At 37.3% G+C, this 20,207-nt stretch overlaps 1 protein-coding gene across 1 annotated transcript in view; it reads left to right on the top strand.

The window, feature by feature from the left end:
* LOC136877771 (tubulin glycylase 3A-like) overlaps positions 1-20,207 on the top strand; it is a 165,754-nt gene that overhangs the window by 138,678 nt on the left and 6,869 nt on the right. The window contains exons 8-9 of the mRNA XM_067151977.2: positions 3,386-3,553; positions 15,966-16,219. Of these exons, the coding sequence (XP_067008078.2) occupies positions 3,386-3,553; positions 15,966-16,219 (422 nt within the window). The remainder of the gene's footprint in view (positions 1-3,385; positions 3,554-15,965; positions 16,220-20,207) is intronic.

Genomic DNA, 20,207 nt, shown 5'->3' with positions numbered 1-20,207 from the left:
TAGCCCACGCAGTGGCCTCCATGGTATGCACTAGCCATGCATCTTGCTAGGTGTGCTAGGTACCAACTGATGAGCCCAGCCTAGCACACGGGGGCGAAACGCTGGTAACCAGGAATGAGTTAGCTGGAAAATTTATAATGTCCAATAACGGACCATTATATTGGTATGTATGTGTGTTCCAGCATAACTCTCAATGAAACTTGGTACACATATGACTTAATATCTGCACTCTAAGGGGCAGGGTGAATTGTAAAAAAAAAAAACCACAGAAAGAGGAGTGATATGAAAATAATAGATGACAAATATTAACCTACAGTCTATATTTTTCGGGGTCGCTGAGGTGAATAATGACATTCCGGATGTCAATGAAGTCCATGTTCAGCCCCCATCAGCATGGAGATGAGAAGGGATGGAAAAGAAAATGTCCAAAATTATGGATGTATGTGTGTTTATTCCAGCATAGCCCTCATACAAAATTGGTACACTTACTAGCTGGAAAAAAAAAAATACTGTTGGAGTAAAACAGCCATAGCACTCCTAGGGGAGTTGGTTAAATATAAAAATAAACAAAAATGACTGATATTAATGTCGAATACATTGTTTACGATGTCGCTAGTTGAACTGTGACACTTCAGTTGGTTATGTCATATTTCAGCCACAATCCGTATGGAGGTTTAAATCGGGTGAAAATGAATATAATAATAACTGAGATTATGGATGTATGTGGGCATGTTCCACAATAGCTCTCAATGAAACTTGGTGCACATATGACTTACAGCCTCCATTGAGATTGGTGGAAGGGGGGGGGGGGGGAGGTGAGGGGGGGGTGCTGAGAGGGGTTTAAAAGTAAATAGTCTAAAATTACTGAGATTAGTGTTGATCCACTGCTTTTGGGGTCGCAAGGCTGACTGATGATAATATCAATGATAGTTGAAATTTTTTACATCATATCTATAGCACTTACCTGTTTGTTTTGAAAGGATCAAATACTTCGCAGTCAATTTGAGCTTCTACAAGGACGAAGTTTTACTTAAAATTAAATAGTCTAAAACTTGAGTTCAAATACATCTAAATAACTCTAAAACTGTACTCAGAAAGGAATTCTATAAAAATAATACAAATTTTAAAAGTAAACATTCAAAAACTCTCCGGGCAACGCCGGGTAATACAGCAAGTCTTATATATAAAAATGAATATTTGTTTGTTCGTCTTAAATGGACTCCAAAAATACTGGACCGATTCTGCTGAAAATTTCACAATTTGTTTTTATTACTCCTGAGAGGGTTTAGGAAGTGGTTTGAATGAAATCCAATGGGTAGTTTTTTATGATGAATAATTTTATGTAATTAATTTCAATTGCAAAGACGAATCAAGATTGGATTGACTTGATTGACAGAATGTCACTAGGTGACGGCGACTTACTCTGTATCATGAGAGTCCAGTAAGAAATGCTGTATATAGGAGGATGGAAACACACTGCAATATTTTATAGAGTACCTTTCCACATCTCCTCCTAAACAACTGGGACAATTTCAATGGAACTTGGGCAACGTAAAGCCACTAGAAAAAAAAAAAAAGAAGAAACTTGGTACACTTATGACTTACTATCTGGAGACAAACACTGTGGGGTAAGCCACCCCTAGCACCGCTTTGGGTTGGAGTCGGTCGGTCGGTTGGCAGGGCATTTCTCTTGGATCACAATAACTTTGTTCTTGATCACAACTTCAAATGGCAAACACAAAGTTCTCCAAAGAAGAAAACATACATTAGTGTTTGATTTTAATGCCTATCAAAAATAAAAATGCTTATTCAGATATATAATTCTTAGAGAACAGGAGTAATTGCATATTGAAGGAAACCCTTTTTTCACCAATAATCTAAATACATCACAAGATTGTTCAATGAAATTGACTTTTAATGTTCGATCAAATTTCAGTTCAAACAATTGTTGTTCTTCTTGGAGGCTGAATAAATTATCTAAGCTGCTTGGATACTCCATAAAAGGGTTCTTTATCCAGTTATACATAGATACATGCCGGATGATAACACAAGGAAATATGGTACCTGTCAAGCTTTTCTGACAGAAATTTCAGATGGCCAAAAAATCAGTGAATGCTTGTTTGTTTGAATCTGGAATTGAAATAACAGGGGGAAGGAGGAGGGGGGGGGGGGGAGGAGACATTTGAGCACTACCATTCAAAAAATGGATTATGCATTTTCTGGAACCATTAACATGGTGTTGCAGAATCCTGCAGCCCTAGATCAAATGGTTTCATCCAAGGATGTAGCAAGTCCTGTGAATGATGGAATAACCCCAATGCATGATCGTATGATGAGAGACAGTGGCTCTGGAGCTAGTATGTATCAAATACTGGTACATATTTCAAAGGAAGCTCTAATAGGGGAACAGAGGGCGTGGTGACACTTGGCGGCTAAAACAGTGTCTCAAGACAAGACAAGACAAGACAAGACATATTGCTGCTTGTCATAGAATAGCAGTGCATGTTCTTTGGTCTCTGTATAATGATGGTTCATATGTTTACAGAAAGGATGTACCAGCTGCAGAGATGATATAAGATCTGGACCAAGCTGTTGGACCATAATGGAAGTCACAATTGCACCATTTAATCCACTGATCCAAAAATATTGGTACACCATTGATGATAAGCCCACAACATTACTCGCAGCTTGTAGCACATTATTATTCATAAACCTCTAACCTGTCTGTGTGTAATGGGTTCCCAAGGTTCTAAGTGTGAAAATTAAACATCAGAGAAGGTACCACATTCACTCAGCTCTTGTGTTTTCAGAAGGAAAGCAAGGTTTTTTTGTACTGCATCATTGCCACCATTGAAACAAAAGTAAGATACAACAACAAAGTCTCCAATGAAAACATGCAGGGTTGTCTTCCCCAATGAAAGCCAAGTCCACCATCTCCAAGGAAAGATGTTAACATTAATTTGTGGGGAGGATATCAATCCAGAGCATTATTGTGCAATGCTATAATCATTGTGTTAAACATTCAAGAAGAAGCACCATGGTGCACACTCTCTAAGGGCTGTAATCTTGTTACAAGACAATGTCAATATGACTCAGAAAAGCTCCACAGCACCTTTGTTTCAGACTAGACCTTATGCCATATGATTTTCATGTGTTTAATGCACTAAAGAAGTTCAGAGTCTGGTGATTTTCTTTGAATGCAGATGAGGCAGTTATATTCTCTACAAATGATTTTTAATTGTACCTATGAAATTCCTTTTTTAAATGCTGTTCAGGAAGTGTTCTTTGTTGATGATATTCTGTATACTGTACCTTTATTTCAATCATAACATATTTTTAATACTATGATGACAAGTAGTCACTAACTCAGAAATTATGTTTCCAGGGAAAGTTATTTACGATTCTGCTCCCAGCCCTTCAGTCTACGTAACTTGCATGAATCCGTCCACCTGTGTAACAATGCCGTGCAATGCAAATATAAAAATGCAAAACGAGATCCAGCTTTACCTGATGAGAACATGTGGGACAACTACACTTTCAAAACCTACCTAAGGTACCAATGCCCTTTATATGATTTTAACTTTGCCTATAAATAGTGTTGAGCACTTCCTCATTAAATCATTGTTTATCTCATTGTTTAAGACAAGAAAGATCAGTTTAGCCAGCTATCCCCCAATTTCTTGAAAAAAAGGAAGAAAGAATAAGATGAAAACGTTGATAAGCATAAGCAACTGCTTTTCAAAAATGTGAAAACAGAAGTTTTCTAGGAGAGAGATACTGAAGCATTATAGGCTAAGTTTAAACTTTCCTGTTACTAGTTCTTTCTGGAACAATGAAATATGCTCTACATTAATATTCCCCGTGGGTGGGGGTGTAGAATACATTTACAGTATCCTCTGCGTATGATAAAAGGTGACTCAGGGACTTTCATCTTGAGAGCATGGGTTGGCGATCATGGCTACCCTAGCTGAGTCTGCCATTGCTTCCACTTACTTGTATTAAGATCCCCACCTTCATCTTTCTTATAGGACTTCCCTTGGTCGACTCTTGTTCTTTCCTGACACCGACAGTGTTAGATTTGCAGGCCTAGGGAGTCTTTAATTTTCATGCCTCCATTGCCCCTTCCCTTTTGTTTGCTGATTCCTTCATTCTTTGAGTATCAGATCTCTTCCATTTTCCTTCTGATTAGTACTAATAGAGCATGGTTGTTCAGTTGTACTTCCTCTTAAAATAATAATCACCACCACTCTACGTTAAAATATGAACAATGACAACATTTGCAACAAACCTGTGAAATTTAATTGGTACATATAACTAACAATAACAGACGAACTCCTTTCTGTCTTATAAATTGCACTACACAATTTGACATAGATTCCACAAGCTTTGAGGAGATATTTTTGAATTAATAATGATACCACACTCCAATTAGAAACTATATTATGCATATTTGTGGAACAGTCAACTTTTCTGTGTCTCCCTTTACAAATAGCTCACAATTTCTTTATCGGATGGATGTCCAAGGAGTTCCTTGTCCACTCAGGCCCACAAATACTGTTATCTCTGAAGGATTTTCTCAGTTTCTTTGAAGTCTGGCAAGGAGCCAACATCTGATAAAGAAATGCCTCAGAAAAGGTAGAATCCCAGACAGTTAGAGGAGATCCATAATCAAAATGCCATATAAGGGCAAGGGGAACATAGGAGACCTAGACACTTATAGAGACATTGCACTTGAATGCAGTCTCTTCCAGGTGATGACCAAAATTCTTACTAAGAGATTAACAGCACTTGTTGACCAAAAATAGCAATTTGATTTTATAAGAAAAAGATCCATTCTACAAGAAGTGAGATGTTTACGAAATGACCTCGATAATGTTGTGAGATGGACAGTAGGCAATGGTATGATGATAAATGGGGTTAAAAGTCAGGTTGTGAGTTTCACAAATAGGAAAAGTCCTCTCAGTTTTAATTACTGCGTTGATGGGGTGAAAGTTATTTTTTGGGATCAGTGTAAGTATTTGGGTGTTAATATAAGGAAAGATCTTCATTGGGGTAATCAGATAAATAAAGGATACAGATCTCTGCACATGGTTTTGAGGGTATTTAGGGGTTGTAGTAAGGATGTAAAGGAGAGAGCATATAAGTCTCTGGTAAGACCCCAACTAGAGTATGGTTCCAATGTATGGGACCCTCACCAGGATTAACTGATTCATGAACTGGAAAAAATCCAAAGAAAAGCAGCTCGATTTGTTCTGGGTGATTTCCGACAAAAGAGTAGCGTTACAAAAATGCTGCAAAGTTTGGGCTGGGAAGAACTGGGAGAAAGAAGACAAGTGGTATGTTCCGAGCTGTCAGCAGAGAAATGGCGTGGAATGACATTAGTAGATGAATAAGTTTGAGTGGAATCTTTAAAAGTAGGAAAGATCACAATATGAAGGTAAAGTTGGAATTCAAGAGGACAAATTGGGGAAAATATTCATTTATAGGAAGGGGAGTTAGGGATTGGAATAACTTACCAAGGGAGATGTTCAATAAATTTCCAATGTCATTGAAATAATTTAAGAAAAGGCTAGGAAAACAACAGATAAGGAATCTGGCACCTGGGCGACTGCCCTAATTGCAGATCAGTATTGATTGACCTAGAAGATATTGAGGAGGTTCAAAGAATACTAGGTGGCAAACTTCATATGGTATTTATTGACTTTTCCAAAGCATTCATTTTGCTCAATAAGAACCTACTCTTGACAAAATTAGAAGTTGATTGGGAAGGACCAACTATCTTATAGTTATGATAAAAACATTATTTTGAGCAATATAGTATTCATACAGGATAATACATCAAGTTCAGCTGCAACTACACAGGCTAATGGAGTTTTACAAGGAGACCCATTAACCCCTTTGCTGTTCACCATAGCTACAACAGCCATGACAGAGTGCCTCAGCAATGGCGTAAAGCTGTACGCATATTGTGCTGATAATATGGTTCTTGCAGCAGCACTATTAGGAGATCTACAGGAATCCTTCAACCAGTGGTGGTTGGTGCATGAACGGCTTTTGAACACTGCTCTGTCATAGTTTTAAAAACACTTAACAAAATTTCACTCTCTAACCGATTACATAAAGAGATTGACAAATGTAGCAAATTCGATCTTATGGTGGTGTGCTATTCAGTTATACAATATCATCAGTCATTAATGTCTAAAGGCAATGCCTTGTCTACGTAACGAATGTTCTCTGTCCTCAGCTCCTCGTTTCATTTCATAATGAAGATTCTGTGTCAAGTCTTGAAGGAATTTTTACCTTAGTCATCCTCAGACTTTCTTCCCCATAAGTTTCTCTTCCAGCAGATGGTAAGAATGGTATTATGTCACAAGATGTGGCCAGTGAATTTATCTCTTCTTCCCTGTATTGTTAGCATCAGCTCTCTCTTCTCTTGAATTTCTTGCAGAACACTTTTGTTTGTTCTCATTTCAATCCATTTAATCCTTAGCATTTGTCTCCCGATCTACATCTCAAGTGCTCCTAGTCAGTTGTTTCCCATCCTAATCTCTGATTGTCCAATATTCATTCACAGCCATACAGTAGCATACTCCATACAAAAGACATCACAAATATTTTCCTAGTTCGAAAAGCTAAATTTGCACTACTCAAAAAATTTCTCTTATTACTAAACGCCTGTTGGGCAAGCGATATTCAACCTTTGATCTCTTTGCTGCACCTGTTGTCATTGGTAATCAGACTTCCTAGATAAGGGAAACTGGTGAATTGTTCCACTATCTTGTCAGTAAGCTTGATGTTGGTGTGAATTCATGCAGGATATTTACTCACAACTAATACCTTGGCCTTCTTAACTTTAATGTTTAAGCATGAATCTGACAATGCTGATGACAAAACATTCAGCATCTTGGACAACTCCTTCTCAGAGTCTGCTACAATTGTGATGTCATCTACAGATAGACTGCACTGGATATGGTGCCCATTTATTTTAACTCCTTTTGCATTTGCCTTAAATTATTTATGGTTTCTTCAATGAATATTTAAAAAGGTATGGTGAGAAAGAGCAGCCCTGCCTTACACCTTTCCTGATTTTTGCTGTCTGAATACTTCCTCCGATATCTACCATCATGGTCTGTCCTTAATACAGTCACAGTATCAGCCTCCTGTCTTTATAGTCCAAACCTGTAGCTTTAAGAATTTTGAATACTGTAGTTTGTCCCAACTCACGTTATCAACAACCTTTTTACTATCTATGAATGTTACCTAAGTGTTACTACTCATCTCCAACCTCCTTTCTAATATTGTTCAGAGAACTAAGATGGCTTCTCTTGTTTCCATCCCTGTCCTAAAGCCAAACTGATACTAATCAATTTTTTAATTTATTATGTTATTTATCTTGTTTTTTATTATTGATAGTATTTTGGATGTATGAGAGATCAGAGTTATGGTTCTGTGTTCGGAACATTCTACACTACTTCCCATATTTGTTATCAACCGTTTTGCTTTTGATGAAGTCTTCTGGAATTTCACCATCATCGTAGCATCTACATATCACGGCATATACTAGAAGCTCTGCAGTTTGCACTGGGTGACAAAAGGAACCATTTTCTTGTGTGTACTGATTTGATAAGTTCTCTACAGTGTATTGAAACCTGTTTCTTGCAACACCCACTGGTGCAGCATATTCATGACCTTCTAGCCAGGTTAAGTGATGCAGGCACCAGAACCACTTTCACGTGGCTTCCAAGCCAGGTTGGGATTGTGGGAAACAAACTTTCAGATGAAGCTGCAAAGGGAATGGTACTTTTACCTCCAAGACCTATTATTGTACATACTAAAGACATTTGTTCTCAGCTACGTCGAACCATCTTGGCGTCCTGGGAATTGGAGTGGCTAGCTATCCGAACTCCCAACAGGCTGAGAGCAATTAAGAAGACAACTACCATGTAGCGGTTCTCTTTCCGGCCTTCGCGGAGAGAGGCCATAGTATTGTGTAGCCTGAGGTTAGGTCATGGATGATCTACGCACTCTTCTCCTAAAGAGGGAAGACTCCCCAGTGTGTTCTTGTGGTGCAGACTTTACTGTGGCCCACAACCTCACAGAGTGCGCCGATCTCTCTGGCCTAAGACAGAACTTTAGCCTGCAGGAAACACTTGAACGCATACTAGCCGATGACGTGACTATTGCTGATCCTGTCATCCGCTTTATGTGTGACAGTGGATTAATCAAGGGTGTGTAAATTACAAGTGTACTGTTACTCAGGGAGTGCACATTCCCTATTGATTCGTTAGTAATTTTTTGGCCTAATTCAATAATTTTTTGTTTTATCTTGTACTTATTTCTTTGTTGTATAAATAATTTTGTTTTATTTTAAATTTCTTTTCCACTAATTTGTTCAGAGAGGATGATTACCTAGTTGTACTTCCTCTTAAAACAAAAATCACCGCTACCACCACTACTCACGGCATGTAGAAGTTCTTTCAATTTCTCTCCCATATTATTTAGCAGTTCTCCTGGTATGTTATGTGGACCAGGAGCTTTATTTTCATGTCATCGCTGAAGTGCTGATTCAAACTCCCTCCTTGTGATTGTAGGTCCTTTATCATCTTCCTCTACTTCATGTTCTGATTAAATACACCTTAGATCATTCAGCACATTTCCTCCATCATACAGTTGTTCAAGGTATTCCTTCCACCCTGCACTGATGTCATCATTATTAATATTTTCCCATTTTTATCTCTTACTACGGAGATTTTCACTTTAGGTTTCCGGTTTAATATTTTAATGCTCCTATGTGCTCTGTTTGTTCTTCCTTCAACAATATCCTTTCTGATATTCTCAGTTACCCCGACCATCTACACTTCCTTTGCTCTTCTAAATAGAGTTATAATTTGATTTTTGACTTTTCTGTATTGTTCGTGGTTGTCTCTTGTGTTCCCTCTCCTGTACTGATTTCTCTTCAGTAGCAGATCCAATATTTCCCTGGTAATCCACGGTTTTCTTGGTTCCAGTCTTCTTGTTCCCAGTGTTCATGAGGTACACCGAAAAAACCTACCTTTATAGTATTATTTCAGTTCTTCATTTTCTCTGGCTAATTCATTTGTTTTTTGTACATAAACATCCATAGTTTGATGGTCTCTTAGCTTGGCTAAATCTAAAGTTTTTTTTTTTTTTTCAGTGATGGATTCTTTTCAGTTGGATACTGCATTTGGCCATGACTAGGCAATAGTCACTGTCAGTCTCTGCCCCAGGATAGCTGTGACTTGTTTTGACTTGGCTGCAATATCTTAATATTTTAATGCTCCTATGTGCTCTGTTCATTCTGCCTTCAGCAATATCCTTTCTGATATTCTCAGTTACCCCGACCATCTACACTTCGTTTGAAATCTCCCATGACTATTACATTATCTGATTCCTTTGTCAGATTCCATACTTTGTTAATGTTCTCCTATTTCTCAATCTGAGCTCAAAGCTTGTAACAGAAACACGCCAGCTAGCCTTAACGCCTCTTCTCATCACCACCTATCACAAAAGCAGGCTGTTCAAACATCACTGGTTAACAGGGTCATAGCGATATCAGATGCAGAATACCTCGAAGAAGAAAAAGAACACTTCATGAGAACCCTCAGGAGAAATGTCTTCTTAGTTCTTCCTGTGGCTTGAACCCCTACCAAATTCTTCACTGTGTTCCTAAACATATTCCTTTCTAACAGCTGGACTTCTGAGATGCTTAACCTTTCCATATCCTTCTTCGTTTCCTTAATCCATGCTGTAGTGGTCTTTTTCTCCAGAAGTAATCAAATATCTGTTTGGTAAGTCTGTTTGCATTCGTTCTGAACAATGTCCGAGAAATGCAAGTCTCCTTTTCTTCATGGTCTCTGAGATTCTTTCCACCTTCTGGTAAACTTCTTTGTTGCTCCGAAGTTCCCATCCGCTTTCTGTTTGGACAGCTCCCATAATCTTTCTGAGGATTCTTCTTTCCAGTACCTCTAGCTTCTCCAGCTTGTAGTTCATGGACAGGCATTCACTGGCATACAGGCATTCTGTTTGATGTAGGAAATGGTTACTTGCTCAATAACATCTGATGAGTCTTTAGAAAATCAGAAGAAAACAAAGAAAAGGTCGCCGTAGGATAAAACAACGGGAAACAAGAACTGACCCGCCAGAAAACAGCGATACTTCCATACATTAAAAACACTTCAGGCAGGATCGGCAAGATACTGGACAAATATGACATAAAAACCATCTATAAACCACACTGGAAGCTAGCCCATTATCTACTACCAGTAAAAGACACAATAGAACTACAGGCTCCTGGAGTATACCACACTGAATGTAGCTGCAGAAAGTGCTATGTTGGAGAAACAAAACATCTGATCTCCACCCGCCTAAAAGAACAAATCCGTCACATCAAGAATCAAAACACAGATATTTCAGTGGTAGCCAAGCATTCTTGCGAAACAAGACACGGAATATCATTTGACAAGACCAAGATCCTAGCAGCTATCCCTTGGAATCTGGAAAGAAAAATCCGTGAGGCTATTGAAATCAAGAAACATCCGAACAATATGAATTTAGACGAAGGATATAAAATCAGTAATTCTTGGATGCCTATTATACATAGATTAAGACATACAGACCACAAAATAAACACGCAGGTCAAACCTCCTATTACATAACAGCGCAGTCAAGCCCCACTACCCGGCTGTGACACATACCTTCCAGAATTCTCACGAGACAGCCAGGGGGCTTACGTCAGCCAGAAAGACTAGGATATATAGACCAAGGTCAGGAACCACTCTTTGTAGTGTGATTGCTGCCTGGGAGGCTGATTACCTCGGATCTAGTAGGGGTATTTCAGTCACCTTGACAAAGAATACTGCAATGTATTCAAACGTCGACAAACTGTACGTAACGTACAGAAAACAACAACACGGTTCAACCTGGAAAATAAACTAAATGAAGTAATGTTTGTTGGCGCCATAGGCTTGAGGGCACAATATTACTTAGGGCAGGTAGCCAGTATGTTGACGTGGATCTGACGGTACCAGATATCAGTCTCATTAAGTCATTCAATTGAGCATCAAGTTTTACCTTCTTGTAGATTGTTCAGCCTGACAGAAGTACTATATTCAGCTGGTGAGAAAAGTAGGCTTAGAGCAGAGCATCTAAGAGTTGTAGCAGAGGCTGCCCATGTTGTACCACACAGCTTATGCACGATGGATTCACGGATAGTATGTCTACTCTTATACGTCCACCGACAATATGTCGACTGTTTTGAAGTACACAGTGTGGGAAAGTACACCTGAACAATAACCAGATTGCTGAAGTTTGTTTTGATTGTAACTAGAATCCTTTCATTAACATGACAGGTGTTCATCAAGGACAGATTCTGTGGAAGCATATACACTACAGTTACTTTCACTGTTCAATATTCAATCAGTTTTATGTTATACGCAAAATATGTGCTATTTGAATGATGCTTTCATAGCTGATCTAGTTTCCATTATCAGGATTGTTGCAATTTATGACCACATGAAATTTTTGAATGCGTAGTGGAGCTTTGACAAAGACTTTCTAACAGTTGGATATTAATTTATGTACTTCAGGGTAGTTACTTCTAACTTCTTCAGCTACCCTATGCAAGGCATGTGCAAGACATATCACTTGTATCATTTCTTGGGTATAGCATTTTAAGTCCCTTGGCTGCTTTCACCATATACAGTGCAGCGTCAGTTACAAGTAGAAAAATGTGTTATATCTTTGCTTGGTTTGGCCAAAACAGATTCACTGAATTGTCAAAGAGAACTGCAATGTTGGAATGATTTGTCTTCTCTAGCACTTCATATGTCATGAGGAATGTATCTCCAAGCTGGTTTTCTTTCAGCACGCCAACAATCACACTTGCTACATATCTTCCATCCACATCTGTAGTCATGTCTATTGAAATCCATATTTTACTGTCTCCCATGCTACGCCTTATTATATCCAACATCTCTTCATACAAAGGTTCAGACCATCCTTCCTGGGACTAGATTCATTGGAAACAGGATGTTATGGATATTTTTCAAGAAACTATCTGAAGCTTCAGTTGTTAAGTTTCTTTAAAGGAACATTAGATGAAACCATCATCTGGTTTCATGTGATCATCTTGCAAAAATTGTGAACACTGTGAATTTGAAGTCAGGGTTTTGAATAGCAGACATTACCTATTTTCGAGAGCAGAATGTATAGTTACATAATTGTTATGTTTTGCAGTATTACAGTGTTGTAGCATAGTGAAGCATTTTTTTGGCAGTAACTTTTACCTCACACAACTTACAGAATAATATCACTCCAGCTATACTGAATATATTTTCAATGAACTCGCGAACTAAAGTTTGCAATTTCTCACTAACTGAGACTTTTGTTTTAGGTGTATTGAAACCAACTTAATGTCTGTAGCTCCTTCAATAACCAAGGTCCTTCAGTGTGTTGAAGGAGTAAGAGGGAAGGGCAAAGGAGAGAGATATGACCAGTAACAAATAACTGCAGAATTGCCTCTGTTTCTGTGTTAACAACAGCCCGGTTTCCAGGAATTGACCCAACTAACAAACAAATGCTAGAAACATTCCATGCACTACTCTTCAATTGTTCTTCAGTAGAAGTACATTTCAGTCTATCATGACAAATAATTTCTGGAGCTTATTCTGATTTTTATAAAATGAAATTCAAATGCAAATGACCAAAATATGTTATTATAATGAGATTTTGTTCAAAATATGCCACAAAATTAAAAAAGTCTAAATATGCATTTATATGCCCAATAAAACCTGTTTAATTTTCAATATGATGCTTGGAAATATGTTGAAAATACAAGACTGCATGATATAATGTTAAAGAAAAAAATATGACTTGTCATAGAAACGTAAAACTGATTGAATATTGAACAGTGAAAGTAACTGTAGTGTATATGCTTCCACAGATTCTGTCCTTGTCTAGGAGTATGCAGTGTAACTTTAATGAGTTCATGAACTATTCAGCATTGTAGGTGAGGAGCCTGGAAGGATTATATGGGCTTGCCAGGGGAAGGAAGAGTATAGGCAGGTGTATGGTCTGTCTGGTGGAGCCCTCAGCAACAGACTTATGACAATAGCTCATTCCACGTTAAGAAAACAGTATTGCTCTTACGTTCCTACAAGGAGTGAACATACGCGCTCTGAGACACCCATAATTCCTCATGATTAAGGAATATTATACTGTATTTTGTAATGTATTATGAAAGACAGATAAAAAGGATGAGGCATTTTTGTCTGGGAGTTATTAAAATAACTACATAACAGTTTCTTTTTCATAAGGATATTCATAGGGAGGGAGCACAATGCAGGAACAGCCATTGCTTCATTGCCTTCCTTCATTTCCCTTCTGTGTTACTCTGGCACAAGCCTCGTGTAGTCTTTCACTCTCGCAGTGGCCTCCACAGTACTCCAATGTATCTATCCTTGATCAACAAACGGGGTCTAGCAGGGGGGAGACTATGGCGAGTGCGATGCGGGTGCGGTCTAGGGGCTCACTTGGGGGTTGTGGTGATCTCTGCGCCAGAATACCTATATATCCCCATTTCCTTGCGTATGTACCAATATACTCCTCTGTATATTCAATTCGCATTATTTTCTTCCAATCTCAAAGGCTGAAGAGCCGCTCGTTCAGCTGATGGCCCACCTACACCCTATGGTGTAGGAATTGAAATAACCCTTTGCTTGCTTGCTTGCTTGCTTGCTTGCTTGCTTGCTTGCCTCCATGGTATGCACTAGCCATGTGTCTTGGTAGGTGTGCTATTTACCAACTGATGAGCCCAACTTAGCACACTGGGGTGAAATGCTGGCAACTGGGAATGAGTTAGTTGGTTTATAATGTCCAATAACGGACCAACTATATTGGTATTATAAATTTACTCATTCGAGACAAATATTTCAGGTTTCCTATGGGAATCAACATCTATATCATTTGATGGCCAGCCAGGCATCAATTTTTAGAAATGAGACAAAGTCTCTCATAGTGCATTGGCACTGCCGGTGGCTCCAAGTAACCTATGCAGTGGCCCCCACGGTATGCACTAGCCAACTAAGGTTAAGTTATGAGTAGGTTCCCACCTTCCAATACTTATCAATTTCTATATAATAGGCTTATTAATTACATAATATAAACCATATAACTAGAGGTTATATAACTAGAGGTTATATGGTTTATATTATGTAATTAATAAGCCTATTATATAGAAATTGATAAGTATTGGAAGGTGGGAACCTACTCATAACTTAACCTTAGTTGTGCTGAGCCAATACGGAATAAACATGAGATTTATAAGATGCACTAGCCATGCGCCTTGGTGGGTGTGCTATTTACCAACTGATGAGCCCAACTTAGCACACTGAGGTGAAATGATGGCAACCAGGAACGAGTTAGCTGGGAAATTTAGAATATCCAATAACGGACCTATTACATTGGTATTATCAATTTACTCATTCGGGACAAATATTTCAGGTTCCCTATGGGAATCAACATCTATGTCATACTGGTCTTGTGTTAAGTGAGTGTTGGTTGTATATTGCACAGTATCTGTGTATTCTATTATTTTTGTACTGTTCAAAAGTTGTTACTGAAGATTTTGGTGTAGTGGTGTGCAGCAATATGTCATGGCATAACTTGTACTGATAAAAAAAATTGCCCTGTGGTTTATTTGTGCTTGGTTTTGTTATCTGGCTGTTCTTTCTTAAGTGCATTTTAATTTTACCACTTTTTTATGACTGCATTTAATGTTTACTATTGTTTTTGTGAGCAATACAACAGCACAATAGTACCTCGCGTTGCCTGGGGACATTTATTAAATGCAATTAAATGCATCCCTCATTACTCGAGCCCATAAAAAATATCATTTTTCTATTTTCTGCCCCAATTTGCCTTACACTGCAATGTTGAGGTTATTCACATGCTGTAGTGTACCTCTGATTCTGTACAAACCAAAAATAGCTCCTGTAAACCCAACGTCCCCTTTCATTCTTAAAAGAAATTTGCAGCTTAGTTTCTTCTGCTTTTTATCTTGAACTTGAATACTGAATTTCACAAATTTATATGCCACCACTTTCCCATGATGGTGCTGAGCAGAGCCGTTTGATATGGTAACCCTGTTGTCATAAGAGCAATGCTGTTTTCTTAGGATGGAATAAACTATAGGGCCTGGAAGTTCATGCATTTGCATGTTTTTTTCTTGTGGGTTAAAAATGTATGCTTATACATTATGTAATTTTCAGTTGGTTTTATGGTGCATATAACTGCATATTTTTTTATTTTGATAAATGCATCATATTTCAATATTTGCCTATATGGCATATTTTATGAGTTTTCAGGTTTTTTAATTTTGTGATTCTGATCAATGTACTGTATTGCTATTTTTTAGTGCCTAAATGGCAAATTTTAACAGTTTTAAGGTTTTTCATTTTTTATTTTTCATCTGGATCATATTGGCAGTAACATTGCACAGGATGGAGCAACTCGTCACGTGGAGAGGAGTAATGCTGATGTGATGGTGTCATGCAGTGACGTCACTCCCTACGTTGTTCAGGCCGGCAGCTTCTCCCCATGACTTGCGATAGAATGGTAGATGTGCTGGCCTTCTGCATAGCAATATATTTTCCTCCTGTTAGCTTTCCTAAATAGGCAAATAATTGGTTATAATTTATAACCCTGATTCTCAATTGGTAATCATACAGATCTACTTGGTTTTGTCTCTCAAAACAACAATCACCACATAACCTTCCATTTGCACATCACATCACCCTCTAAGCATGTAACTTCCATAAAATGGTAAAAGCTCCCATAAAATTTATGAACTTCTGAAAATTCTTCTGACTGGATATGTAACTAAAATATAGCAAATGCAGAAATAGCAACAACAATTGTTTTAAAATTCTTCTTCTGAATTCCAACAGAGCTATTGGACAAGCTGACAAGTGGGAAAAATGTATCTACCCTGGCATGCGGGAAAGTATCATTGGTGTCCTCCTTGCTTCACAAGATCACATGGATCGGAGGAAAAATGCATTTGAGCTGTTTGGAGCTGATTTCATGGTGACAGAAGATTTTACACCTTGGCTTATTGAAATTAATTCCAGTCCCTGCATGGCTCCAACTACAAGTGTCACAGCTCGAATGTGTGCACAGTGCCTTGAAGATGTGATCAAAGGTAATGTAAGCTACATTATTATTTCAGTTTCAAGCTATAAATCTGTACTTCTTCTTTTATTACATTATATAAGGTTTACAACTCAAACTCAATAAAGACCGAAGAAATGTGGATAGAACACTGAAAATTTATTTTCATTAGCTATCTCAGCTACAGTAGCTATGTAAAATCAAATATAAACAACTGCAAACATGATGAAAGAAATGAACACTATCCAATCATCATTTATCTTTAAGCAGATAAGCCAATCAATACTTGAAAGTGCTAAATTCATATTCCTCCATCTGTATGTTCAATTTTTTTGTTACTGGATTAACGTCGAACTAACACATCAAAGGTTTTTGGCAATGCAGGGAAGGTAGCAGACATTGGCTTAATTAAGATACAACCGCTGGTATGAAAATGAAAAACTGTGGGAAACCATCTTTAGTGCTGTCAACAGTGTGATTTGAACTGACCCTCTCCGAGATGCAATGAACACATAATAGGATGAATACAATGACAGGTCAATGGGGAAAGGGCAAGCTATAAAAAGAGGAAAGAAGGAGAAACATGGAAACACTAAAGGACAAGGACAAACTGAGAAGCAGGAATGAGCTCATCAGGCACTGAGAAGAAAAGGATATAGAAGACTGATGAGGTGAGAGCCCATATATTTGAAAACAGTAGTGTATGAAGATGCTGCAATGTATGAAGGCACACGACAGTGTCCCAAGGAATATGGTATGGAAAACATTGACAGAGGCACAGATTGGGAATGAAACAATGCAGATGGTAATAGCACTGTATCAAAACTACAAAAGCTGTGTTAGAACCAAAGTGGATCAAACTGAATGGTTCAGAGTTGAGACAGGCTTAAGACAGGGAAGTGTATTGTTTCCCTTACTCTTCACTATCATCATGGAGAGAATTCTACATAATATCAAGGAGAAGATGATGGGCAAGCAAGTAAAGTCTATGCTTTTTGCTGACGACATTGTAGTTTGGGGAGAAAATGAAGAGGAAGTACAGATGCAAGTTGATTTATGGAATGAGGAGATAAGAAATTTTGGAATGAAGATTAGTACTGTGAAAAGCAAGACTTTGATCATGACGAGAGGTAACAGAAAATCCATGGAAGTGATAAAAAATAGGAAATGAATGTCTTGAAGTAGTGAACATTTTTAAAAATTTGGGCAGCATGATGTCACAAGATGGAAATTTGGATGGAGAAATTGATTTAAGAATACAGCAGTCTGCAAGATTTTACCAATGTGTGAGAGACATTGTATGGAACAAAGATGTGCCAATGAAGTGCAAGAAGGTTTTATATTTGTCCTATTTTAAACCTATACTGACCTATGCTTCAGTAGTCTGGATGTTGACTAAGCAGAACCAAAGTAAGATACAAGCAGCTGAAATGAGGTTCTTGAGGAGCATACAGGGAAAGACAAGATGAGATAGAATACGAAATGAGGAAATAAGGAGAAGCATGGGAGTGTGTAAACTTCAAGAAGGGATTGATATAGCAAAGCTGAAATGGTTTGGACACTTGATGAGAATGCTAGGAGATAGAATACCAAAGAGAACATTCCTGGATCAAGAGACTGCTAAGAGGCCTAGGGGATGGCCTAGAATGAGATGGAGGAGCTCTGTCATGGACTGTATTGCAAATAGAGGAGTGGATGGCAATAAAGTACTGGAAGAGGAGTGGTGGAAATATCGAGTAAGGTGGAATGGAGGGCTTTGGTACACTACCCTACTCAGAGAGAATATGGAAAAGGGAATGGATGAAGAGAAGTGTATGAAGATGCTGTTATCTAGTTTTGCTCTGCCTTTGCTTTACAATTTGTAGTGCATCATTAATTGAAACCTCCACAATAGATAATTTGTTGCCATCGATATCCTACTGAAGTTTGATTTCATGTAAACCGACTTCCCAATCAAATTAGCACAAGAAAACAAATTATATATATAAAATAAGAGTTTTGTCTGTACACTGCTCAGAATTTAAAAAGAATTGTATTTCTGTATCGGTTGTGTCCATACTTTTAAATTTTCCGTCACTTCTGTCTGTCTGTCTGTCTGTCTGTATGTATGTATGCATGCATGTATGGGTATCACAAGAAAATGGCTGAAGATAATTTAATGTAAATTCAGGGAATGAGGCACTACAATCTAGGCTATACATAATTTTATTCATGCTGCGTAAAATGGTAGTTTAGGTGAGGGCCTAAAATTTAATACTCAAATATTTATGTTATTAGTAGAGCCTGGATTTCCATGCAAATGCATGTTTTTAAATAAACTGGATACACTTCTCAAATTTTTCAGATATTCGTTTTATGGCTTAATGATTCCAAATAACCGTACTTTTTCCATGCATGTTTGCATGTTTTGGCCGTTTGAATATTTTGGATTTAATAGCGAATATTTGGACATTTAATATTGCATAATATGACTATTCTTCTGACTTTGGCGCTTATATAATGTTAACTTGCATGATAGTGCCTTTTAAAATGTTGGTTTGCAGAATTTGGGACCGCTTTTCCAGGTTGTACAGTATGCCTGTTATTGCGAGACGGAGAGAATGTATTCCTGGCATTCTATCTGATATACAATAATAAAGTTTTATTATGAATCCACCTGTTCAATACATTATAATGTTGTCACATTTAAAATAACTTCATTAGTTAAAAAGTTATATATGGGACATGTTTCGCTCTCTTATAGAGCATCATCAGCCAAATCTGAATCTCGAATAATTGTTATTTACTTAAATAATGACTTAAGAACTATTAGAACATTTTTGACAAACTTAAAACTTATTCTATTAGAATATCATAAAATATAAAATCTTTGTATACATGGCTTAATTACATTTGCTTAATAGGAAGATACATTAAAATTATGGAAGAGAGAGCAACACAAATTCCGGTTACTTACAAGATTCCTTTTCTTGTTACAGACATTCAACATTCAACAAGATAAACCAAGCAGCAGCTTTCAATACAAACGTTGATTTACGTCCCTTTCAATCATCCTTATCAAATCCATTAGTTCAACGAACGGTCATTGACATCTATAAGAACATATCTTTTCAACAGCATTCGCCGAGGTCATATGACAACAAGCATTTAAATTTCTTGAAGACCAACATTTATCCTGTTACAAGTTCAGTCATCAAATTGACGATAATTTGAATCTTTATAGACTCTTATCCACACGGGATAAATAACTTTTTAACCAGATCTCATTGCCAAGAAAATCCTCAAACTTAACTCCTAAGATTGATTTTCACGTCTCTCTAAGATTTTGGACATAATATATATATATTTTTATTTTATTTATATTTTAGCACTCTCTCTTCCATAATTTTAATGTATCTTCCTATTAAGCAAATGTAATTAAGCCATGTATACAAAGATTTTATATTTTATGATATTCTAATAGAATAAGTTTTAAGTTTGTCAAAAATGTTCTAATAGTTCTTAAGTCATTATTTAAGTAAATAACAATTATTCGAGATTCAGATTTGGCTGATGATGCTCTATAAGAGAGCGAAACATGTCCCATATATAACTTTTTAACTAATGAAGTTATTTTAAATTTGACAACATTATAATGTATTGAACAGGTGGATTCATGATAAAATTTTATTATTGTATATCAACAGATTTCAATACGGATTAAAACATGAGATTAGTCACTTGCAATTCTATCTGATAACCGAAGTTAGTATATACGGTACAGGTCCTATAAAGCAATTAACCAAGCACTTTCTTATCTGTTGCTTGAGTAAAAGTTGACGTAAGCCGATAGGCCCCACATCGATCTCTGTAATTTTTAGGAATAAGGTACCCCCGTTATTCATTGGTATAAATTTAACCATAATTGTGTATTACTAAATTACGGCTCATTTTTCGTCACTGTTAGACGAAAAAAAAACCTTTTATCACACTTCTGTGGCACAGCCTTAGTGAGATAGCACCTTACAAAGCTTGGTTTT

Source organism: Anabrus simplex, chromosome 7 (assembly GCF_040414725.1).
Source record: "Anabrus simplex isolate iqAnaSimp1 chromosome 7, ASM4041472v1, whole genome shotgun sequence".
NCBI lineage: Eukaryota > Metazoa > Arthropoda > Insecta > Orthoptera > Tettigoniidae > Anabrus > Anabrus simplex.
The sequence above is the reverse complement of the archived record's forward strand: the minus strand, read 5'-3'. Positions and strand labels throughout refer to the sequence as shown.